Source organism: Empidonax traillii, unplaced genomic scaffold (assembly GCF_003031625.1).
Source record: "Empidonax traillii isolate 1590-97213 ecotype Southwest subspecies unplaced genomic scaffold, ASM303162v1 scaffold13:size3042203, whole genome shotgun sequence".
Taxonomy (NCBI): domain Eukaryota; kingdom Metazoa; phylum Chordata; class Aves; order Passeriformes; family Tyrannidae; genus Empidonax; species Empidonax traillii.
Window position 1 is genome coordinate 184,756 of NW_020955206.1, and position 22,674 is coordinate 207,429.

Below are 22,674 nucleotides of genomic sequence, written 5' to 3' on the forward strand. Positions count from 1 at the left end.
GATTGAAATCTGATGTGTTTATTAGCAGGGCTGACATCTGGATCCTCCCGGAGCTGGGGTGAGGTGAGGTGAGTGACTGGAAGTGCTGGGTGGTGTCACCTGCGATCACCCGGGTCCCACTGTCACCCCTGGGTCCCCTCCATACACCCATCTGGGTTGCTGAGGACACAGCTCCGAGTGCATCCCAGGAGAGCAGCCAGTGCCCCTTGGCAAAACCCATTGCCCCTCAGGAGGTCTGTGAAGGTGTTGAAGGTCCCCGAGGTCTTTGGGGTCACCAGGCTGGTCCCTGTGCTTGCAGTGTGCCACCCTCCACCCCTGTGCTGCAGCCTCCAGCATGTGCTGGTGAAGGGAGGGATGGGCTCTGCCACAGCCCCTCTGCCCTGCTGGGGCATTCCCAATGCCTGCCTTCCCATCCCACAGTCCTCAACCTGGGAGCCCTCGGAACTGGCCTGGAGCCAGAAAAGCTCCAAAAGCCACCCTGGCTGTGGTGATCCCAGCTCTTCTAGCTGACATTTCAACCCTGCAAAATGGTTCTGGGAGTGAGCATGGCCCTGGCTCTGCCTGCCCTGCATTCCTGGCATCCTCCCACCCTACATCTCTGGCATCCCCCTGCCTCACATTCCCAGTATCCCCCCACCCATTCCCTCATCATCTCCACCTCAGGATAGGGAGGAGAAGGAGAGATGAGGCCTTTGGGGAGCCAATGGGATTTATTCCCTGGCACAAGCGACCCTGAGGAGGGGCAGCAACAGCCCCTCATCTGGCTGATCCTCCCCACAAAGGACCTGGGGTCAGGCAGGGAGCAGTGACCATCAGAGTGTCCTCAGGGCTGAACAGGGCAGTCAGACCCTCACGTGGTGCACATTGCTCCACATTTCCAGTGCCCTCCCATCTGACTCCTGATCTGCTGGTGTTGGACTCACTCCAGCCTCAGCATCCCCATGCTTCCCACCCTCCTCTCTCATTCCAGCTCTGAGGAGGTGACAGCAAAGGCCCAAGCCCCCAGGAGAGCCCCAGCAGTGGTGGCTCCCCCCTGGCTTTGTCACCCTGAGTATCCCAGCTGATTTGGGGAATGGATCCCAACCGCCACCTCCCCCTGTCCGTGCCCCCCCCTTTTTGCCCCCCCCTTCCCCCCGTCTCACTGGTAATCAGCAGCGTTTGGGTCAGGAGACCATGTCTCCGAGATAAGAGCATTCGCCTGACACTTCCCATGTCAGAGCACTTCATCTTCTGTGTATCAATCCCCAGCAGAGAAAACACGCAGGCGCTGATAAAGAGAAAACCGTTCCAGACAGGGGGACAAAAATAGTGCTGCCAGAGCCGGTCCTGCTCCCGCCAGCACCCCACGGCCACAGCACTGGCCAGTGCCTTGAGCCACCCAAAAATGGGGCACTGGAACCCTGGCCAGTGCTCCAATCCACCCAAAAATGGGGTGCTGGAACCCCTGTCAGCGGTACTGAACCCCAGCCAGTGGTGCTGAGCAGTTCTTCATTCAGATGGGTGTCCCTGTGCCCAACCCCAGCCCCTGCGGTACCTGCTGCACCCAGGAGGCAGCTGCTGCCCATTCTCAGGGTCAGTTTGTGCCAGGGAGTAAATCCCATTGGCTCCTCAAATGCCTCATCCCTCCTCCTCCTCCCTATCCCGAGGTGGAGCTGATGGGGGCATGGGCAGGGGGACACTGGGAATGCAGGGTGGGAGGATACTGGGAATGTGGGGCAGGGGGATGGCAGGGATGCAGGGCAGGCAGAGCCAGTGCCATGCTCACTCCCACACTGACATAGCATCAAAAAAGAGGAGGGGAAAGGTGATTGATTTTTCCAACTAAGCACACAGAACTGTTGTATGAGAACAGGGAAAATGATGCTGAGAGGGATTGGGAGGCCTGGAATATGCTGTGCGTCCACACTGTCCGCATTTGGGACAAAGCCTAAAGCCAGTGGGCTGTGTCCTCACATGGAGACCACCAGGCAGCAGGAAGCAATCCCACCCCTCTGCTCCCTGGATTCAGCCACATCCCCTTGCCTGCATGCTGGGAGGTTGGGAAGAGCCAGTGCCAGCCTGGGGGGTGTCCTGGAGAGTATGGGAGCAAAGTCCATAGGCTCCAGCTCTCTGTGGGATCCCCTAGCACGTGAACAACCCCCCCCAGGTATCTCACCTGGCCATCGGTCCCAGGCAGGCGGTGCCCGGTTATCACTGGAGGAGGGTTTATCTCCCAGATCATTAACCAAATTGGGCAGGGACCTGCCTGTTTGCTTTAGGTTGAAAAGAAAAGCAGCAGGAAGGAAAGAAGGAAGGAAGGAAGGGGGGAAAAGCCCATGGTGAGTCAGGTGCACCTGCCTGGTGTGACACAGACCCCGATGCTCCAACCACTGCCAAAACACGAAACACAGGGTGTGGGGCTGCTCCCTGCCCCTGGGGCTGCCTGGCTGTGCCTCAGCTTATCTCCCCATCAGAGATTCCAAAGGAATAGGCTGAGCTTGGCCAGGGAGCAAAGATTAATCCTGTCATCACACCACTGCCACGCACCTGCGATCGATGGCTGAGCATGGCTGGCACTCATGTCCCTGTGGATCTTGAGGATTCTGGGTGGGAACATGGGAGGGAGGAAGCTGTGAGGCATCACCCTGACATGGGGTGTGATGAAGATGAACGGCAAGAGCCCGTCTGCAAGGTGACCCACAGCTTTCCTATGGCCAGGGAAATGAATGGCAGTGCCAACAGCAGCACAAAGCCAGGCCAGCTCCTGCCGCCACCCGCATTTGCTCCTGGATGCTTTGGAGATGCAGCCACATCCAAGCACCCAGATTTACTTTCCTTGCAGGAGCAAGGCCCAGATAAACCCACTCATGCCATGCCATGCCATGCCATGCCATGCCATGCCAACCAGTTCCTACACCCTTTGCCCCAGTTGCATCCATATGATTTGAATCACATCTGAACAAACTGCTTTGCCCCTCACTGGAACCCGGACTCATAGATCCCCGGAGTGTTTGCAGCTGCCTGGACACTATCAGGATAAATACTGCTATGGGGGTGTCACGGGATCACATCCCAGTATCAACCACGTTGTTCTGATTAAATACAGTGCCTGGTGCCAGCCCTGGGAGGCAATGTGCTTGGGAATGGTCCCCACACCAGCCCTGGAGATGGAGAGATTGTGAAAATGAGAAGGGACTGGTGGTGTCTGCTCTCAACCCAGCATGGGATGTCCCACGGTATGGGAACACTCAAGGAGGAGGGAGGATGGAAGGGAGGACTGGGAAGGATGGATGAATGGATGGCTGGACAGACCTCTCAGCTCGCACCCTGCCAAGAGGCAGAGCAGTTTGTTTGGATGTGATTCAAGTCCTGTGGATGCAGTCGGGGTAAAGGGATGCGGGAGCAGCTTGGGTTGGGATGGCATGGGACAAGTAGGTTTGTCTGGGCCCCTTCTGTGCTTTCTTCCTGCTCACTCCCACAAGGAAAGCAAAAGTAGGTGCATGGATGTGGCTGCATCTCTGGAGCATCCAGGTGCAAATGCAGGCGGCCACAGGAGCTGGCCTGGCTCTGTGCTGCTCCTGGCAGTGGGAGAGATCCATCCATCCATGGGTATCCAATCTCCCAGGGCTCTCCCGCTCTTGTCCAGGGAAAGTCAAGCCAGAGAAGCCCCAGTTCCCCCGGCAGCCCCGGCCCAGCCCCGCCGCGCGCCCCAGCTGCTGTTTTTAGAAGCAGCAAGTGCGCGGCGGAAGGAATAAATCCTGACAACTCAACTAGTGAAATGATGTGATGGCACCGCTCCGATAAGATGGAGGGAGCCGATTGGGAAGAGTCTTAAGCTGTGAACACGCAGCATCTCCACTCTTCACCTCCGCTCACAAAGGGAAATCTCTCCAAAGGGGCTAAGGAGATTATCCCGGCTTTGCCGTCCTGGGTGCTCGAGTAATCAGGGCAGCCTTGGGGACGACAAAAGAGTGAGGAGGGTTTAAATTGAGCCTTGCTGGGCTGCGCCTGCTTGGGCTCAGCCTGGGCTTGCTCTGGCTGAGCTGCCATGGACAGGAGAAGGGATAACTGTGGGAGAGCTGGGCTCTCTCCCTCAATCTGGGATGCAGGGGAGACCCCGTTGCCCCGGTGGGGTGTGAGCCAAGGGGGGATTTCTGCCTTTATCACTCCTGCCCATCGCTTGCAATGTATTGATTTTTTTTTTTCCCCGAGTACAAAAGCAACTCGTTATCGGGCTGAACCCTGCCCCCGGATAATGGAGAAGCCATGACCTGCCCCGGCATGGAGCGGGCACCTCCCGGCACCTGGAGGGGCTGCCGACGGGGGCAGGGGGACCCACAAGGTACTGCACTCCAAACGGGTCTGGCACTCGCTCACCAGCTGTGGGGTACAGCTGGCAGGCGCTGGCAGCGGGGCAGGCACCGGCTGTGCCACATGTTGCCCGGGAATGCCCTTCCCTCATATCCCACGTATCCCAGGGTGCCCTGCCCCAGCAGGATGCGGTCTGATAAGCCTCCCTGGGACGTTTGCGTTTGGGGTGTTGCTGTGCCTTGCTGGGATGGGGCTTCAAGGGTGTCTCTGTCTCCAGAGGGTCCCCATTCCAAGGGGTCCTTGTCTCCAGGGAGTCCCCCTCCCAAATTGGCCTCCACCCCCAGAGTTCTCATGACAAGGACGTCCCCATCTCAGGAAACAAAAGGGACCTGTGCCTTCAGGAATGGGGCCGTAAACACTGGGAATAAGATTAGGAAAAGCTCAGGAAAGATGAGAAGGAGGGAAACTTCCTGGCTTCCCTCCTGATGGTCACCTGGTGGTGTGACCCCTGTGCCAGGGCCCATCTCTCCCTGCTCTGTCCCCACTCATGGACCTCATCCCAAGGTGTCCCAATTCACCAGGTTCTGACATCCCAAGGAGGTCCCTGTCCCCCCAGGGGTCCTCATCACAAGGTGGTCCCCATCCCAGAAAATAAATGGGACCTATGCCCACAGGGTTGGGGACAGGAATAAACACTGGGAGAAAACACCATAAAGCATTCAGGATAGATGGGAAGGTGGAAAACTTCTTGGTTCCCCTGGGGCTGCCAGGGTGGCAGGACCCCTGTGCCAGGGCCCCCCTGTCCTTGCTCTGTCTCCTCTCCTGGGGCTGCTGGGACCCCCCAGCCCTGCCCAGGCTGGTGCCAGGCAGTGGGTGGGGTTGGCACTGGGGGGGCAGGAAGCCAGAGAGGGGGAGGAAGGGGAGGAAGGGGAGGGAAGGGGCCCTGGAGCTGATGCAGAGGGTTGATATCCCCTCCGGAAAAGGGGAGGGGACCATATGGGGGGGTCACTGCCACAGCCCAAGCGCCTGTGGGGGAAAGGGAGGACCCCTAAGAGGTACCCAGATGGAGGAGGAGGGCCCAAGCAGCAAGGCAGTGAGTGACTGACAGCTGTCAATCACCACAAGCCTGGCAGTATCTCCCTCAGGGCTCTCATCACAAAAGCGCAAGATATTTTTCTCCTTCCCAAGGGAAAATGTAAAGGAGGATGGGGACAGAGAGGGGGACACTGCCTGTACCTCTCAACATCCTCTGGCACTGCCTGGCACAGGGATATCCCTGTCGGGCTCTGGGAAAGGCTGGTCTGGATGTCCCCAACATTGTCAGTGTCCCCAAAACAGCCTGAGTACCCCCCACACTATCAGTATTCCCAAAACAGACTGAGCATCCCTCCACCCCACAAGTATCCCCAAACTGGTCTGAATATCCTTCCACTTAGCAATGTCCCCAAACCACTCTGAGCATCCCTGCACCCCATCAGTGTCCTCAAACTGTCCCCTCCACCCTACAATGATCCCAGACCCTGTGAGGGCAGGGACGTGTGGGTACAGACCCCAACAGTGACAGGTCCGCTTTCATGTCCCAAATCCAGGACAGGTGCCACCACCACTGCTGGGATCAATCCTATCCTGACGCCAAACATCCCAGTGCCTTTGCCACATGCCTTTGCTGGACACAAGCCAGGCAGGGGGGGATTTCAGGGTCCTGGGGACCCCTTGATTTTGGAGGGTTGGGGGGCTAATTCCCTGAATCCCAACTTCCCCCCATCCTCCAGCAATCTACCACAAACACAACTATCTGCTGCTCAGCTCCCAGCGATAAAACGGAATAGCTGGAATAATTTTTCCCACCCACACATACCAGGGTGGAGGGGAAGGGGGAGTGATGGGGTAGATGCGGCGGGGGCCGTGTCACCCCCCTCCCCCCGGACGAGCCGTCCCCCCTCATTGTGCCCTGCTCGCCCCGATAATAAACCTTGAGGTTTCCAGACAAACTCCGGGCAGCCGGAGATTATTGAAGCAGGAGACGTGGCGCAGATAAACACAACCGAAGGGGACAGGGAGGAGAAGGGAAGGGGAGGTGGGGGGAAAGGAGTAAAAAAAGGAGTTTGGAGTTTTAATTAGATGCACCAAAAAAACTAGGAGTTGGTCTGTGTCCTCCCGATACCCAGCACAGAGGGTGGGGAGTGAGGATGGATTTGGGGGATCAGGAGACGTGCACTGTAATTAACCCAGAGCCATCGTTACTGCCCAGAGTAAATAATAATATTAAATTAATATTTCATAATTATTATTAAATAAAGCCCCAACAGGCAAGACAGCAGCAGGAGTTGGGGTTCAGCAAGGTGGAAGCCCAAATAGAGAAGCTGATGTAGAGAAGGGGGTGAGGAATTCCCTGGGAAGGTGGTGGGACACAGCAAGGGGGAAAATTCAAAAGCCATGGGTTTGGCCCCAGCTCCTCCATCCCATCCCATCCCATCCCTATCAGTGGCCTGTGGGGTTCCCACAGGGACAAAAGCAAAAAACTTCATCCCACCTGGCAGAAAGGCGAGAGTCATCCAGGATTCCCAGGGGGTGCAGCCTCCCAGCAGCTCCCAGTGGGAATTCTCCAGTGGCTTGTAATGTGGTTGAGCAGCCTGTCCCTCATGGGGGCTCTGCTCTGCTGCATTCCTGCCCAAACTTCATGTGAAATTTGTTAGAGCTTTTTATCTTATCCCCCTGGGAAAACAGGCTGGAACAACCTCCACCTGGTAAGGTTGGCTGGGCAGGGATGGGACAGCCCCAGGATGGGAGTCAGAGCCTGTGGCTGCTCCTGAAATTCTCTGATTCCGGCCCTCCTCCAGAAAAACAGAAGAGAGTGGGAAAGATGGAAACCTGGAGCATGGCTGGTAGGGCTGTGGGGAATGGTTTGGGGGAATTTGGGATGATGTGGAAGAATCTGGGGAGGATGGACATCCTGTCTCCAGCCCCACCAGAGGACAGAATGAGCACAAAGGATGTCCATGCTCCATCATGGGATCCTGTTCGGAAATAGAACCGAGTCAGGGTGTCCCAGCACCCTGAATGAAGGGGTGGCACATCTGTAAAGGCTCACAAGTTGAAGATTGGAGCCTCCAGCTCCTGGGAATTTGCCTGTCAGCTGGGCAAGCTGCAGGGAACAAGGTCACTTCAAAGATAAACCAAAACCCTCCTTCTCCCTCCTGGCACGTGGGGCCAAGGAGCCCTGCGGTGAGGTCCTGGAATGCCACATCCCTTCCAGGACATCGGGAAGCACTTTGGGAGACCCAGACCATCAAACCACAGCGGGGGTGACCCAGGGACCCCCCTCCAAAAATCACCAGGGGAAGGCGGGAGGGTGAACAAAGGCAGCCCCGGCCCCCACCCTGCACGTTGCATCTTCGCAGCTGCCATTGCTGACACACGGCGGATCCTGCCAGATAAAAAAGAAAATTCAGGCTGCTCCGAGTTTCCCTTTTCGCCAGCTCCATCCCTGATAAGTGCAGAGCCTGCAGAGCTCCTGATAGACGGGCTATCGCGGCGGTTGGTGCGAAAGGAACACCCTATCGCTGCGGCATCGCCGGACCGCCATCAACTCCCCGCCACACCGAAATTAATACCACTCCAATTACCAGAATAGAGATGGGCTGGGAGAGGGCGATAATAAAATCTCTTTTACATAAAGAATGCAAATAACCCGCTAGGGGAGGGGGGAAGGGAGGCACCAGGGCCACAGCCGAGGCGTCCTGGTTCCTTTTGGGAGCCTGTGGCTGGTGGCACTATTGGGATGAGGGGCTGTGTGGTTTGGTGATCCCCCTGGGAATGGGGGCACCCATGGGGTTGCTTTCACAGCCCCCTCTGCCCTGCACGAGGATACCAGGAGCACGGCGGTGCCGGGGGCAAAGGGCTGGGGAGCAGATAAGGAGGAGCCGGGGGTGGCCTCGCAGCTCCTTCCTGCCCGGCACGCAGGAAGGGCCGGGATATCAGCAGGGCCAGCGAGAGCTTCCCCTCGGACGGGGCAGGAAAGGGGAGCAGGGCCAGGGCTCCATGCTGAGCCGTGGGGATTTCGGCAGCTGCCGGAGCATGTGTGCTGGCAGCTGGCACTTCCCAAGGCTCCTCCACTGCCCAGCCCACACCAGAGGCTGTTTGCCCTGGGGACACACCGAGACCTTCCTGTGGCATCTGTCACTGAAGGGCAATCGCTGCCCTGAATCGGGTTCACCCCTTCCCAACACACTGCTCCAAAACCAGATCCAACAGCATCACCCGGCCAGGAGCTCCCCTGGGAGGAGCAGGGTGTGGGCAGCACCAACAGGGCCCAAAATCTGGCACATCCACCCTCTGGGGTCTCAACCCCCCAGGTTCCATCCCCATCCACCTGCAGGAGCTATTCCCAGTGGACAGGCACCCACAAACCAAATCAAGTAGCAACGGCCATAAACTAAACCACAGGAAGTCCCACCTCAACATAAGGAAGAACTTTCCACGGAGGGTGGCAGAGCACTGGAACAGCTGCCCAGGGAGGGGGTGCAATCTCCCTCTCTGGAGACATTCCAAACCCACCTGGATGTGTTCCTGTGTCACCTGCTCCAGGTCACCCTGCCTTGGACTGAATGATCTCCAGAGGTCCCTTTCAACATCAAATACTCATTGATTCTGTGAATCTGAGCGGCAGAGCCCCGTAACCCCGTGGGTTTGGAGATAGGGGGTGATAGGGCACGGGGTACCCACAGGGCACGTCGGGCCTTGCCAGGCTGCCCCAGTGCCAGCGGCCCCGGCACGGAGATGCCGGCAGGGAGATAGAGGCTGAATTCGCTCCTTGGGGTTTTGATAATCATCACGAAACCGCACAAGCATCGCTCTTGTGGTTGCCAGCAGGTTTGCAGAGTGCCCTGGTGCGACGCAGGACGGGTCCAAACCCTCCCTGTGCCAGGGAACGTGATGCCAGACGGGGGGATGGCATCCCTGCTGCTCCCAGCTTGGCTTTTAATGGCCCAGCAGCACCTCGGGGACGTGGGGGATGACAACCACCTCCTGCACCTCCTCTCCAGCAAAAGTGCTGCTCTTTGCAGCCTGCCCAGCTCCCAGTGCTTCCAGTCCTCCTCATACTGGTGTTTAGAAGAGGCAAATGCTTGGGGGCGACTCCAGCCCACAACCCAGTCAGGACACTGGGACAGAGTGGGATGACTGGCCGCACACCAGGGACTCACCTGGCCCATTCCATGTGTCCAGCTCCTGTGGGTTTTCTCCAGGATCTGGCTTCTCCGGCTCCTTTGGACTCTCTGGACCGTCTCTAGACTCTGCAGCAGGAGGGGAAAGGCAGCAGGTCACAAGCAGGGAATTTTAGAGGCAGTGTCCCAGGGGGAATTGGGACCACTGCACCAGTGACACCCCAGGACTGGGATCAGCATAGGGAAGGGGTTCACTCTTGAGGAAGCACATGGGGGGATTCCCAGTGTCCAAACCCCCACCTCCCCTGGGGATGATGCAGCCAAGTCCACCCTCACATCCACCCCATGCATTTCCCAACCCACCTCCCAAAAACCTGCCACCTCCCTCTCATCCTGCTGCGGTCCCACGTCACCCGGCTCAGTCCCACTCCCATCACGGCTCTATTTGTGGCGTATTCATAGCAACTTGATAACAATTATTTTCTCCATTAACTGCTGCTGGAGATGGGCTGATAAAGCCAATCTGCATATGACAGTGTGGAAGATTAGTGCCCAAAGTACATGTTTGCCTTGGCGTCCCGGGCGGATAACCAGCACGGAGCCCAATCGATCGGCGCCACTGCGAACGCCCAGGGGTGACGTCACCAGCATTGGAGATTATTAATACAGGTGATAAGCGGAATGATTAACATCAAATAAATCAATCACCGGGTATAAAAGTCCTATTATTTTTGGCTATAAATCAAAGTGCCTGGCATATCGATTTTTATCCATCGTGCTGAAAGCTTTAGTGGCCGTTATTGCTGCTCGGCGTTATCTCTGCTATCACCTCTTTATCGAGGCAGGCCAGTGCCAGGTGCAGCTCCGCGCCCCAGCTCCCGGCTCCAAGCCCCCAGCCCGGCTCCCCCATCAGATAAGAGCCACTCGCTTCCTCTGCTGCTGAGCAAAGTTTGCCAGGAGACCTCGCTGCTCCAGATATCAGGGTCCCTTCCCTGCTCCAGCGATCAGGGTCTCCTCCCTGTCCCAACTATCAAACACCCTTGGCTATCTGGATCCCTTCCCTGCCCTGGGTATTGAGGTTCCTTCCCTGCCCTGAATATCAGGCTCTCTCCTTGCCCCAGTTATCAGGGGCTGCTTCCCTGCTTCAAATATTGGAGTTCCTCCCTGTCCCACCTATTGGGGTCCCTTCCCTGTCCCAAATATCAGAGTTCCTCCCTGTCCCAGCCCCTGGGGTCCCTTCCTTGGCCTGGTCCACCCCTGCCTCATCTACCAGGTCCCATCCCTGCCTCAAATACCAGGGTCCCTCTGTGTCCTGACTACTGGGGTCCTTCCCTGTCTCAGCTACTGGGATCTCTTCCCTGCTCCAGACATCAGGGTCCCTCCCTATCCCAACTTTCAGGGTCCTTCCCTGCCCCAATAGTGGGGCACTGGTGTGGCTCCCTGGTGCATCGTGGCTTGGCTCCCCTGGTTTTGGGGGACGCTTTGCCCCTCAAACACCACCAGCTGAAGGCAGTGGGGGTTTTTCTGGAGCCACGGCCGTGCCGGGGCCCAGCGGCTCCATGAGCCGGCGCAGCCTTGCCCCGGCGCGGTTATCTCAAAGGGAACTGCAAACATTAACTGATTGGGATTTGCCCCCACCTCCACAGGAAGGAACTTAAAGGATATCTGGGGACTGTTTCAGCCCGGCCCTGAATCGCAGCCACCTTTGGGGTGCGGCACAGCTCCGCTCGGCACGGCGGCAGCTTGGCGGCAGCGTGGGCAGGAAGGCAGGAGCCACGGCCCTGTGCCCCCAACCCATCCGTGGCACTGACAGTGCCAGCACCTGCAGCCTCAGGGGCTGCTCTGCACCCTGTGGAGTACCCTGAGGCATGTGACTTTGCACCCCAAGGAGTCGCTTTGTACCCAAAACGATGTGACTTTTCCCTCCCAGGGGTCACTTTGCAGCCCAAGGAGTCACTCTGTGCCCCAAGGAGTCATTTTGAACTCAAGGGATGTGAATTTGCACCCCAAGGGGTTACTTGGCATCCTGGGTGGGGGAAGGAACTTTGTACCCCAAGGGGGTCATTCTGTATCCCAAGAGAGCACTTTGCACTCCAAAATATAGGACTTTGCACCCCAGAGAGACACTTTGCATCCCTGGGAGGGGTCACTTTGTATCCCAAGGGATGTGCCTTTGGAATCTGCGCTGCTCCTGAGGGTGCCCAGAGGGACAGTGCACCCCAAGGACATGGTGGAGGGGTCTCTCTAAATCACCAGCCTCGCAGGGTGGGTGGCTGCTTCGATAGTTAATTTCCACCCTGCCCCACCAGCAGAAATGGTGCCCAGGCCGCCAGCAGGCCCAACAGATTGCTCCGGTGGCAGAGCCCGTCCCCATGGTGTGGAGACACCACGAGGAGCCCCCTGGCTCACCTTCACTGCCGGGGGGGCTGGAGGGGTCGTGCTCGGCAGAGCCCTCATGGTCCGAGGTGGCCCCATCCCTTTCCGAGGGGCTCTTCTCCCCCACTGGGCCGTCCTCGCCTTCCTCCATCGCTGCCAGGGAACCTGCCAGGACACAGAGAGGGTGGTTAGGGGGGAGAACCACAGGGAAAAGACCCCCAGTTGGGAAATTAGGATGCTAGGGAAGGGAAGGGAAGGGAAGGGAAGGGAAGGGAAGGGAAGGGAAGGGAAGGGAAGGGAAGGGAAGGGAAAACCCCTGCCTGGCCATCCCTAAGGTCCAACATCTCCCTGATGTCCCCTGTCCATTTGCAGAGGTGGCCACTCCTCTGCTCCAGGTGTATCCTGAGGGACACCTGATCCCACCCAGACATCACAGGAAATGAGCCCCACACCTGCCTGGGAAAAGAGTGGGGTCCCCTCATACCACAGGCACACAGATGTGGTATCACTCACGCTCCCATCCAAAACCCCACCATCACTTGCCCCAAAAAGGGACCCTAGAGATGGTCCCCAACACCCCTTGTCTGGTGACACAAGGGGGATGATGCTGCAGGGACACACGGGGTACAAACAGAGTGAGAAAGGAGGTGCACATGGGGGACACCCCACCAGCCCTGCCATCCCTCTCAGCTGTTTCCATGGCAACGCAGCATCCCCAGCCAAGAAAGGCCGGACCAGCAGCACACATGGCTCGTGCCACGCGACGTCGTGGTGCCGGGGGCTGCCCGGTGCCCCATCCGGCACTGCCGGCACCGGGATCGGCGCAGGGACACCCCGTCTGCAGACCTCAGCTGCTCTCCGTGACTCCAGGCATGTATATTTACAGCAGGAGAACAAAGAGCCCATAATCTATACAAAGCAGACAACAATGAGCGTGAATAAAGAGGCTGCCGGAGAAGGGAAGGCAATTTATTCTAATTCTGCTAATTTCAGTTCCAGCACAATTAAAAAGGCTCTGATAATATTCAGAAACAATCGCCAGCTAACAAATCGTTTCTCTCGCTGTAAATGAAACATTGTTAGGCTAATTTCTTCTTTCACGCCTTCACGGCTCTTGGGCTTCTGATAAAGTTAACCCGACGCTCGCCTGCACCGCGGCTTGGCACATCCAGCCTGGCCAGGGAGGGATGGATGGGGCTGGAGAGGGATGGATAGGGCCGGTATGGCGTGTGGAACCCACCCAAGGGTGCCAAAACCAGCCACATCCTGCCCTGAAACACCAAGGCCTAACCAGGAAGATGATGGGGATGAGTTTGGGTGCTGTGGCATCGCCAGCTGCCTACAGGGATGGTGGGCAGCCAACAACATCCTGGCGCTGTGTCACTCTATGGGTCCCTGGATGCATTCTGGGATGACCCACATCCCACCCTGAAACACTGATCCTCAAACTGGAGGGAGATGGAAATGCTCCAAATAAGTCCAGATGGAGTTTGATTACTATGGTGTCACCCAGTGCCTACAGGGATGATGAGTAGCCAACAGCATCCTGGAATCATGTCATCAGGTCCCTGGATCCATCCTGCATCCCATCCCAAAACACCAATCTTCAAACAGGAGGGAGCTGGGGACGCTCTACAGAAATCCAACTGTGGTTTGGGTACCATAGTGTCAAGCGGTGACTACAGGGATGATGTATCCCACATCCCAGCACCACGACACTGTGGTCGCTGGATGTATTCCAACTTCCACCCTGAAACACTGATTCCCAACTAGGAGGGAGCTGGGGATGCTCCACATAAATCCAGCCATGTAAAACCAGAGGTTTGGGCACTGTGGTGTCACCCAGCGCCTACAGGGATGATGGGCAGCCAACAGCCTCCCAGCACCATGTTGCCATGGTCCCTGGATGCATCCCAGCGCCCAGCCTGTCCTGCTGCACATCCCACTCCCACCATACCCACCCAATCCCTAGGGATGCATTGCCGGCGCTCTGGGCCGTGCGGGTTAAATGAACTGCTGGATGACTTAAAAAAAAAAAATTTAAAAAAAAGAGGAAAAAAAGGCCAAAAAAAAAAAAAAAAGCAAGTGAGGGAGAGGGAGCGTGGAGCAGGGAGCGGAGCGTCACTTCTCCGGGATTGCTGGAAGCCCTGTACAGTTATCACCGCACACAGCCTCCCTCGGCTTGCCTGATCTGTCTATTCTTCATTAAGCAAATACGCTGAAATGGAAATGAAAACATAATAGCTATTTGATTTTCGGCGAGATATTTTGCATATTGGTTCAGTGCTGATAGTGGAATTTCATCAACTCCCTTTTTTCATGCTTTAAAACTGAATTACTCAGGCTGGTTTTACAGAGAGGGGAAGAGCCAAAAAACGCTCCCTTCCAAGATACTCTGCTTCGACGATTAACTCTTCTCCCTCCCTCCTTCTCCTTCTTTTTTTTATTGATAACAAGGAAGGATTTCTCTTTTTTTCTTCTTTTTTTCTCAGGAAAAAAAAAATAAAAATTGCAGTGACTAAAAACTTGCAGGAAGCTGAGGCAATGTGCCCCTGTCACCAAGGCTGGGGATGAGGGTCGGCATTCCAAGGGAAACCCATCATTACCCAGGTAATGATTTGATCATTTCACTCCAATTAAGGTTCTCCCAGCACAGGAACAATAAAGCTTTTCTTGATTCCTTGTGCTTAGCTGGTAAATTAAATAAAAGGAAAAATAATGTAGGGAATCAAGAAGGAGGGGGGACTTTTCCAGGCTGCCAAGAGCGAGACCCTGGGCGCTCCAAGAGCCGGCACGCAGACAAGAGCAAAGTGATAAGAGGTCTTGATAACAGATAGAAAATAGCAACAGCCACAGACTTTCCCACCGGCTCTGGAGCAGGGAGAGGGAGGAGGAGAAGGAGGAGGAGGAGACAGAGGAGGAGGAGGAAGAGTTCCCATGATAGGAAGCAGGTCCTGGATCAAGAACATGTGCAGGCTGTTGCTCCCATCCAACCTACCTTTGCTGTTGCTCCCATCCAACTCCCAATTTTTACTTTTAAATACATATTTAAACAAAAAGTCTTATCCAACTTATCCCAATTCCCACCCCTGTAAGTGCTCAAGGCCAGATTGGACAGGGTTTGGAGCAACCTAGTGGAAGGTGTCCCTGCCTGTGGTAGGGGGGTGGAATAAGATAAGCTTTAAGGTTCTTCCAACCCAAGCCATTCCATGATTCTCTTTTTTAAACATAAAAAGTCCCCCAAGTCCCCCACAACCCCCCTGGGCAGACGGTGAGTCCAAGGAAGGCCCCAGGAGTCAGGGAGTGAGGACAGAGCCTGGAGCAGGGTGGCCTCACATCCCAAACCTCCTCTCCAGGCACCTCAAAGCTCAGTCATTCCCCAGCACTAGCACTGGGAGGACCTAGGGGATGTCCCCAGTTGTGCCAGGGGATCCTGGGGGATATCTCCAGCTTCAACAGGAAGGCAGCAGGAGGGAGGATCCCTTATTCATCCTTCCAGCTTCTCCTCATCTCTGTGCTGGCACTGAATCCCTCTTTCAATTATAAAACCACAATAGTAATAATAGTAATAATAATAACAATAACAAAAACCAACCCAAAAGCATGTGGGTGAGGCTCCAAACTGGGTTTTGGGGTGTACAAGGCATCACCATGATGCTCATGCATCACCTCACGATGAAAATGTGGGAATTCCACTCAGGCATCGCTTCATTGCTGCCCCTAAATCACCTTATTTTCCCCCAAATTCTGCAGCCAAGAGCAAAGGGCTGCAGGAACAGGCACAGGGCTAGTATTCCTCAGGGAAAGACACTCTTGGAGACAAGTCACAGCTGCTCCCGATCCTTGCAAAACCCTCTCTGGTGATCTGGTGGGATCTGGCACAGCCAGGGGATTCCCCAGGGTCTCGGAGCAAGATCATGCCGTGTCTGCCCGGAGCGAGCAACACCCAGAGAACAACCTGGGCTGCAAATCCAAACCCTCCAGTATCTGATGGGACACCAGCCCGCCTCTTCTCACCCAATTTTTCCCTGGTATGTACTAATGTTTGCTTTACCAACGACCTTGGCTGCTCCCTAGCCTGTTCCCTAGGGATTGGAAATGCCAAGCGAGGGCAAAGGAGGTTTTGGTAGCTGGGCAACACCGCTGGTCCTAAAAGGTCACGTTATCCAACAGGTCATTTTTCACTCCCCTTGGGTGATGCTGTTGGGATCCAGCATTAAACTCCAATAGTCTCCAAAATAGGGATCCGTTTTGGAGGAAAATGGACTTTTCTGAGCACAAATCAACCCTCTCCACTATCAGCCCAACTGCAGCATCCCAGGGCTGGGCTCTCCCCATGGATATCGGCACATGAAATATCAGCCCCGTGCATAGAGCCGATAGTGGTTGGGGCCAGCCCCAGTGGTCTTTATCTCTAATTTGGGGCCCTTCTCTATCACCCCCAGATAAAACTCACCCTGACCCTTCCCGTGGTGCCCAGTGGTAAAAGGGCAAGGAGGAAAAAAAATACAGTTGGGGAGTTGGAAGGTGGAGTGGAGGCGTTTACAATGTGTTTACTGTAACATTATTAAATTTGTCCTGGTTTATCCAGAAGGGGAGTAGAGGTGGTGGGGGATGCTGTGATTGTCGATGGGAGTTATTTATAATAATTTATAAACCAAATTTATAAAGTATTTAAGCCCAGTTTAACCAGGAAGGGGATAAAGGGTAGTGTTGGAATGGAGGTGGTAGGGGATGTTGTGATCACTCATGGGGGGTATTTAGAATTATTTGTTATTAAGTTTATAAAGTATTTAGGCCTAATTTATCCAAGAAGGGAATGAAGGGTAGTGGGGGAATGGAGGTGGTGGGTGATGCTGTAACTGTTGGTGGGAGGATGCTCCAATTGTTCATGAGGTTCATTTATAATAATTAATATTATTAAAATTATAATGTATTTAGATCTAATTCATCCAGGAGGAGAATAGGGGATAGTGGGGGAATAAAGGATAGTGAGGGAATGGAGGTAGTGGGTGATGCTGCAATTGTTCATGGGGTTGCATTTATAATAATTATTAAATTTATAATATATTTAGACCATATTTATCCAGGAGGGGAATAAAGGGGGAATGGAGACAGTGGGAATGCTGTGACTTCTCACGGTAGGGTGGGATACTTAGTTACTGCTGGGGAGCTGCTCCTGTCAATACCCCACAGCACCCCAACCACCACAACCTGCTCTATGGAGCTGGATGAGCTTTAAGTTCCCTTCCAACTCAAAACCATTCCATGATTCCACCGATACAAACCACTCCACAGACCCACCCTGGGCACAGCCCCCCGAACATCCCTCGGCGCTCCCAGGGGAGCCCCCTGGGGAAGAGCAGAGCCGGGGAGCGGCTGAGCCTGAGAAAAAGCAGCACTGCTGATATGGGAGAGATTGGTTTCAGCCGGAGCTGCTCCCCCTGCCAAGTCCATCTCGGATCTGCGCCGGGTGCAGTTACTTAACATTCATCACGGCCTGAACTCTGTAACTTTATCAGCGGGCGAGCGTGGCGCCATCGCGGGCCCAGCCATCCCCAGCCATCCCCGGCGCGGCGATCGCCCGATAAACCACTGATAGATTACGGGAGATTGGCTCACTCCAGGGACCGCGATTCCCAGTGCTAACGGAGAGTGAGCTGGATCAACCCCCAGCCGAGGGGGGGGCATGCGGGACACAGGGAGAGATGAGGAAGACAATCCAGGGACAATGACAATGGAGTGACTTTACGTTTCAGATGGGGTCGATAACGCGCTGATAGATTTTAAGAGAGGAGAGAGTCTAATAGAGCCGTCCCCGGCCACGGCGCATCAGATGGATGGGAGCAGACTGCTCCGGGAGAAGGGATGTGAGGCTGAACATGGCCCTGCCTTCCCAGCTGGCAGGGAGATGGAGAGAGGAGAGGGTGGTCAGAGCACAGGAAGGAAACTGAGGCAGCTGGTGGGGCCCAGCAGAGAGGGACTGTTCCTCACTGGGGGTGTCCTCCACCCCAATCCCAATTCAAGAGCAGCTTGAGATGTTTAACTCCACAGCAATCAGGGTGGGATTTGGGCAGTTAGGAAGCTAGATAACCCAGTAATATGGAATAAAACTCCATCCATGAAGATCAGGCTCCAAACGTGCACAAGAGTGGGACAGATGTGCAAGGCTTATCTCCACCACCGCTCCTGCACAAGGTGTCATCCCTGCTCCTGGCCAAAGGGCATTTTTCTGGCTGGAACTCCCTCAATTCTGGTACTTTTTCCCCACCTGGAATAAAGATATCCCAGTCAGGAATGGCTGGGGTGAGGGATGCTCACCCAGCCCCACGGAGCCCATCACTACCAGGTGACAGTGAGGACAGAGGTCAAGCTCCTTGCTAATCTGGCAACAAATTACCCCAGAGATGCTGCACCAGAGTCGCCCCCTTTCCTGTGGGAAGAGGCTCCAGGTCCTGCCAGGTCCATCTCACTCCCAAAAGCTGCTGGGAACAGGGATGGTTTTCAACCTCCCCCCAGACTTTCAGTCCATGACAGTCCCATGTGAGGACAAGGCCAGAGGGATGGGAAAAGGGGTGATGGTGGACATGACCCAGAAGGCCGCCAGACCCATTAGCAAAGATGCCCTGGCTGGGATGTCCCTGCTGCTCCCACTCCCACATGGCACCCTATGTTAGCTTCAAGTGCCACCCTGGATCCCTCTGGAGCGTCCAGTCAAGGTTGGAGCAGCAAGCAGGAGCATGAATTCCTCCACTGCCTTCACCCAGTATCCCAATCCCCTTCTTCCTCCAACTCCAAGCCCTCACACTGGCTCTGTGGACGCCGAGTTTGCCTCCGTGCAAACGTGCTTGTGCTGCCTCTTTCTCTTTTTTTTTTCTAATTTTTTTTTCCTGTTCTTGGCATTTTGGTGGAGCGAGATAAGAGTAAAAAACAACAGAGCTGCTCGGAGAGTGAAAAAGGGAGATAGATAACGCAGATACCGACTCCTACACAAAACAGTCCTGGCTTTATCTCTGCTTTTTATCACAGTTCCCCTAAAAAAAATAAAGAGAGCAGCCCAACTGGAATGGGGCAGCACATTAAAAAATGAACTTTATACTGTTTGCTCTTTAGTTTTATATTTAGATGAAACAAACTTAGATTCTTGTGGTCGATACCTTTTCCAGCACAAGGAACCAACAGGTCCTGAAGGCCCATTTGCTTCAGTGGGGAAGAGTGAGAAAAGTCAAGGATAGTATTTAAGCCTGGATGGGGCAGCGGGATGAGGCTGCTTCCAAAGTATCCAGGGATTGGGCAGCATCCTGCTGGACTGAGCAGCATCCCATTGGATTGGGCAGCATCACACTGGACTGGGCAGCATCACACTGGACTGGGCAGTATCCTGCAGCAGAACCAGTGAGGCTCAGGCTGGAGATGGGTTTAGAAAAGCAGATGCTTCCCAAGCATCCCTGGGTCAGCTGGCTGCCAATCCCTGCAGACAGCGGGAGCCCAGCTGAGATGCCACAGGCAGCACCAGGATGCCGGCCGTGTTCCAGTGGCACTGCTGCAGCTGGCAAAGCCTAACATCCCCCTGATGTAAGTAGGGATTCTGGCATCCACGAAAGGCATCTCCATCCCAGCACAGGGACTGTAAGTGCAATACAACCCATCCACATGGCTCCCAAAAATTCTTTGCTGACCATGACTCCCCCGTCCCTGAGGGCACCACGCAGGGCTCTGCCCTCCCGCTGCCAACCTGGGCCCAGGCTGGAAAGAGCATTTTGGAGCAGAAAACCCACAACTCACAGGGCATGGGCAGAAAGAGGGAAGGAAGAAAAAAAAAAAATCATAAAAATGGACTGGAGGTTTTTCCCTCCCCTCGCACTCCCTTCCCTACCTTCTTTTTGAAAAACATAATTTATCTGTGTATTATCAAGAAATCCAGACACTTTAATCAGTGAGCTATGAAGTCAGTATTTCCATTCTTATCTAGCGGAGGAGTGGAAATGGAGAGCAGATAGGCAGCTCCGAGCCCGTCCGTGGTGGGGAATGTTAATGGGAGGAGCGGCGGAGCCATTGGCTACCGAGCTGCCGCTATCGCTGCCATTATCGGGGCCTTATCGAGGCAACCATCGCAGCGCAGTAATGGGGCCAGTTCAACTTTCCGCATTATCATAGGAGCTGGGAGTAGCATGAGAGGCCTCGGCTGGGAGACAGAGAAGGGAGCGAGCGGCCAAACTTCCCGGCGGAGCAGGGAAGGGAGAGAAAAGCAGCTTTTCACCCTCCCTGAGCTGGCGATATGCGGGGCGATGCTCTCCCAGCACGGGCATCCTGCGCATCCTGGGTGCTGAGAGTGAGGCACATCCCCAAAGCCCAGTGTGTGCCGGGTACTGTCCCAGAAGAGCATTCCCAAAACCCCGGGTACCAACCCTGATACACACAGGCAAAGCACCGTGCACCCCGTGTACTGTTCTGGAAGAGGATCCCTAAAACCTTGGGTACTGACTCCAAAGTACATTCCCAAAGCTACAGGCACTGACCCTATTGAACATTCCCAAAACCCTGGGTACTGACCCTGAGGCACATCCCTAAAGCCCTGTGCACCCTGGGTACTGTCCTGGAAAAGCATTCCCAAAATCCTGGGTAATGACCCGAAGGTGCATTCCTAAATCTACAGGCACTGACCCCATTAGGCATTCCCAAAAGCCTGGGTACCACCACTAAGGCACATCCCCAAAGCCCTGGGCACTGACTGAGAAGTATCCCCAAAACCCCAGGCACCAATATCATAAAGCATCCCCAAACCCCTGGTTATTGACCCCAAGGCACATTCCCAAAGCTACAGGCACTGACCACACTAAGCATTCCCATAGCCCTGGGCACTGACTCCAAGACACACCCACAAAGCCCTTGGCACTGATCCTGTTGAACATCTCCAAAGCCTCAGGCACAGCCTTAAGCTGCATCCCTAAAATCCAGGGCACTGACCCCAAGGCTCATCCATAAAGTCCCAGGTACTGACTGCCAAGCATCCCCAAAATCCAGGATGCCAAACACCCCTAAAGTCCTGGGCACCGACTCCGAGATGCATCTCCAAATCCTGGGGCAACAACTCCAAGGCACATCCCTAAAGCCAGGGGCACTGACCCCATCAAACAGCTCCAAACCCTGGACACTGATGGCCTCAAACATTCCCAAAACCCCAGACACCAATCCTAAATATTCCCAAAGCTCCACACAATGACCCCATTAAATATCCCTCAAATACCAGGCACTGACTCTGCCAAGCATCCCCAAATCCCTGGGCACTGATCCCAAGGCACATCCCTAAAGCTTCAGACACTGACCCAGTCAAGCACCCCTAAATCCCCCAGCCATGACCCAGTAAAGCATTCCCAAAACTCCAGGACGCCGACCCCACTGAGCATCCCCAAAACCCAGGCACTGACTCCAAGGCGCATCCCCAAATCCCTGGGCCGCGACCCCTGGCTCACCAAGGACGAGTGAAAACAATGCATCTATATTTCATCAGATGAACAAATTAGAGGAGCACATTTCCTCCACACACTATCAAATGGGAGATGTCAAGAAAATATGTTGATGTGAGAAAGAGGAGATAAAGAATTATTTTGGAGGAAAAAAGCCGTGGAAGGCTCTTATCTGGAGTGACTCATAGGCACACACTCCTTAACCCCACTGCAGCCCAAGGTCAGCAGTTACATTCCTTTCGGCATTTCATCCCTTCCAAAAAAACATGTTGCTGCAGGAACAATGCGGAGCCTTTGCCGGGCAGCCATCGGAAGAGGGAACTGTATTACCCCCGAAACACTTGAACTTTCCTGATAAAATAAGCAGTGGGACAGTGGCCTGGCCAAGCTGGAGCGTCCAAATCCCTGAGTCAGGCAGCAAAAACAGTCATGGGATGTGGCGTAGAAAAAAAAAAAGAGATATCAGCCTCCTGCTCCCATTCCTGCTCTTTTCCAAGGTGGGGGAGCTGATTTCTTCTCCCCACAGGAAGAAGAAGCCTTTGGCATGGCGCAGAGTTGGAGGGCGATGCAGGGCTGGCAGGGAGGTGTTTTCTACTTTTTTTTCCTAAATGTAGAATTCTTAAAAGCCTCATGTTTCTCACTCCTGCCGCCTCCCCGGATGCTCTGTTGGGGCCACTCACATCCCTCTCTCCGTGTAGCCTCGGATCTCAGCCCCAGCTATGCCTCCGTGGAAAGTCTGGGCTGGTTTTCCCTCCACAGCAATGCCCCATCCAATGTTTTCCAAATTGGATCATGGTTTGTTTTTTTTTTTTTTTTTTTTTTTTTTCAGTAGGACAGAGCACATAGGGAAAACATCCTCTTCCTTTGCCCAGAACGGGTGTGTTTGACCCCAAATCCTCCAACACCACGCAAGGTCCAGTGGCTCCGTCCCCAGTCCTGCTGCTCCCGGTTTGGGCAGTGTTGTCCCTTCCTTTCCCAGGGATGTGGGTGACCCCGACCCTGCGGCTGGTAGAGAGCTGGGAATATCACACAGCACAGGGATGCTCAGAGTGGTGGACACAGTGATGCTGCTGCCACGCTTTTTGAGATGCTGCCATGGCCGAGTGGCTCCGCTGGGTCCCCAGGGGGACACGGGGCTGCCCCTCTCCAGGAACCTCAGATCACCTGCGCTGTGGCACCTTCTCCTTGCGCAATCTGCTGCAACACCCGTGGGGAAAGCACTGCTTTCTTCCCAAGCCCTGATTGCTGAGCTGGCCGGCTCACAACTTGGCCAAAGGGGAAGCTGCAGCCTGCTAGGTGGCCTCGTGATTCACGATGGAAAATAAGACCTTGCCCAACCACGCAACGTCGGATCCAGAGGTGTAAATCCCGGTTGG

At 54.9% G+C, this 22,674-nt stretch overlaps 1 protein-coding gene across 1 annotated transcript in view; it reads right to left on the bottom strand.

Moving 5' to 3' along the window:
- Positions 1 to 22,674, bottom strand: part of ZFPM1 (zinc finger protein, FOG family member 1) — a 35,826-nt gene that overhangs the window by 8,050 nt on the left and 5,102 nt on the right. The window contains exons 2-3 of the mRNA XM_027891014.1: positions 11,865 to 11,996; positions 9,477 to 9,584 (exon numbers count right to left, since the gene is read on the bottom strand). Coding sequence (XP_027746815.1) covers positions 9,477 to 9,584; positions 11,865 to 11,996 — 240 coding nt within the window. The remainder of the gene's footprint in view (positions 1 to 9,476; positions 9,585 to 11,864; positions 11,997 to 22,674) is intronic.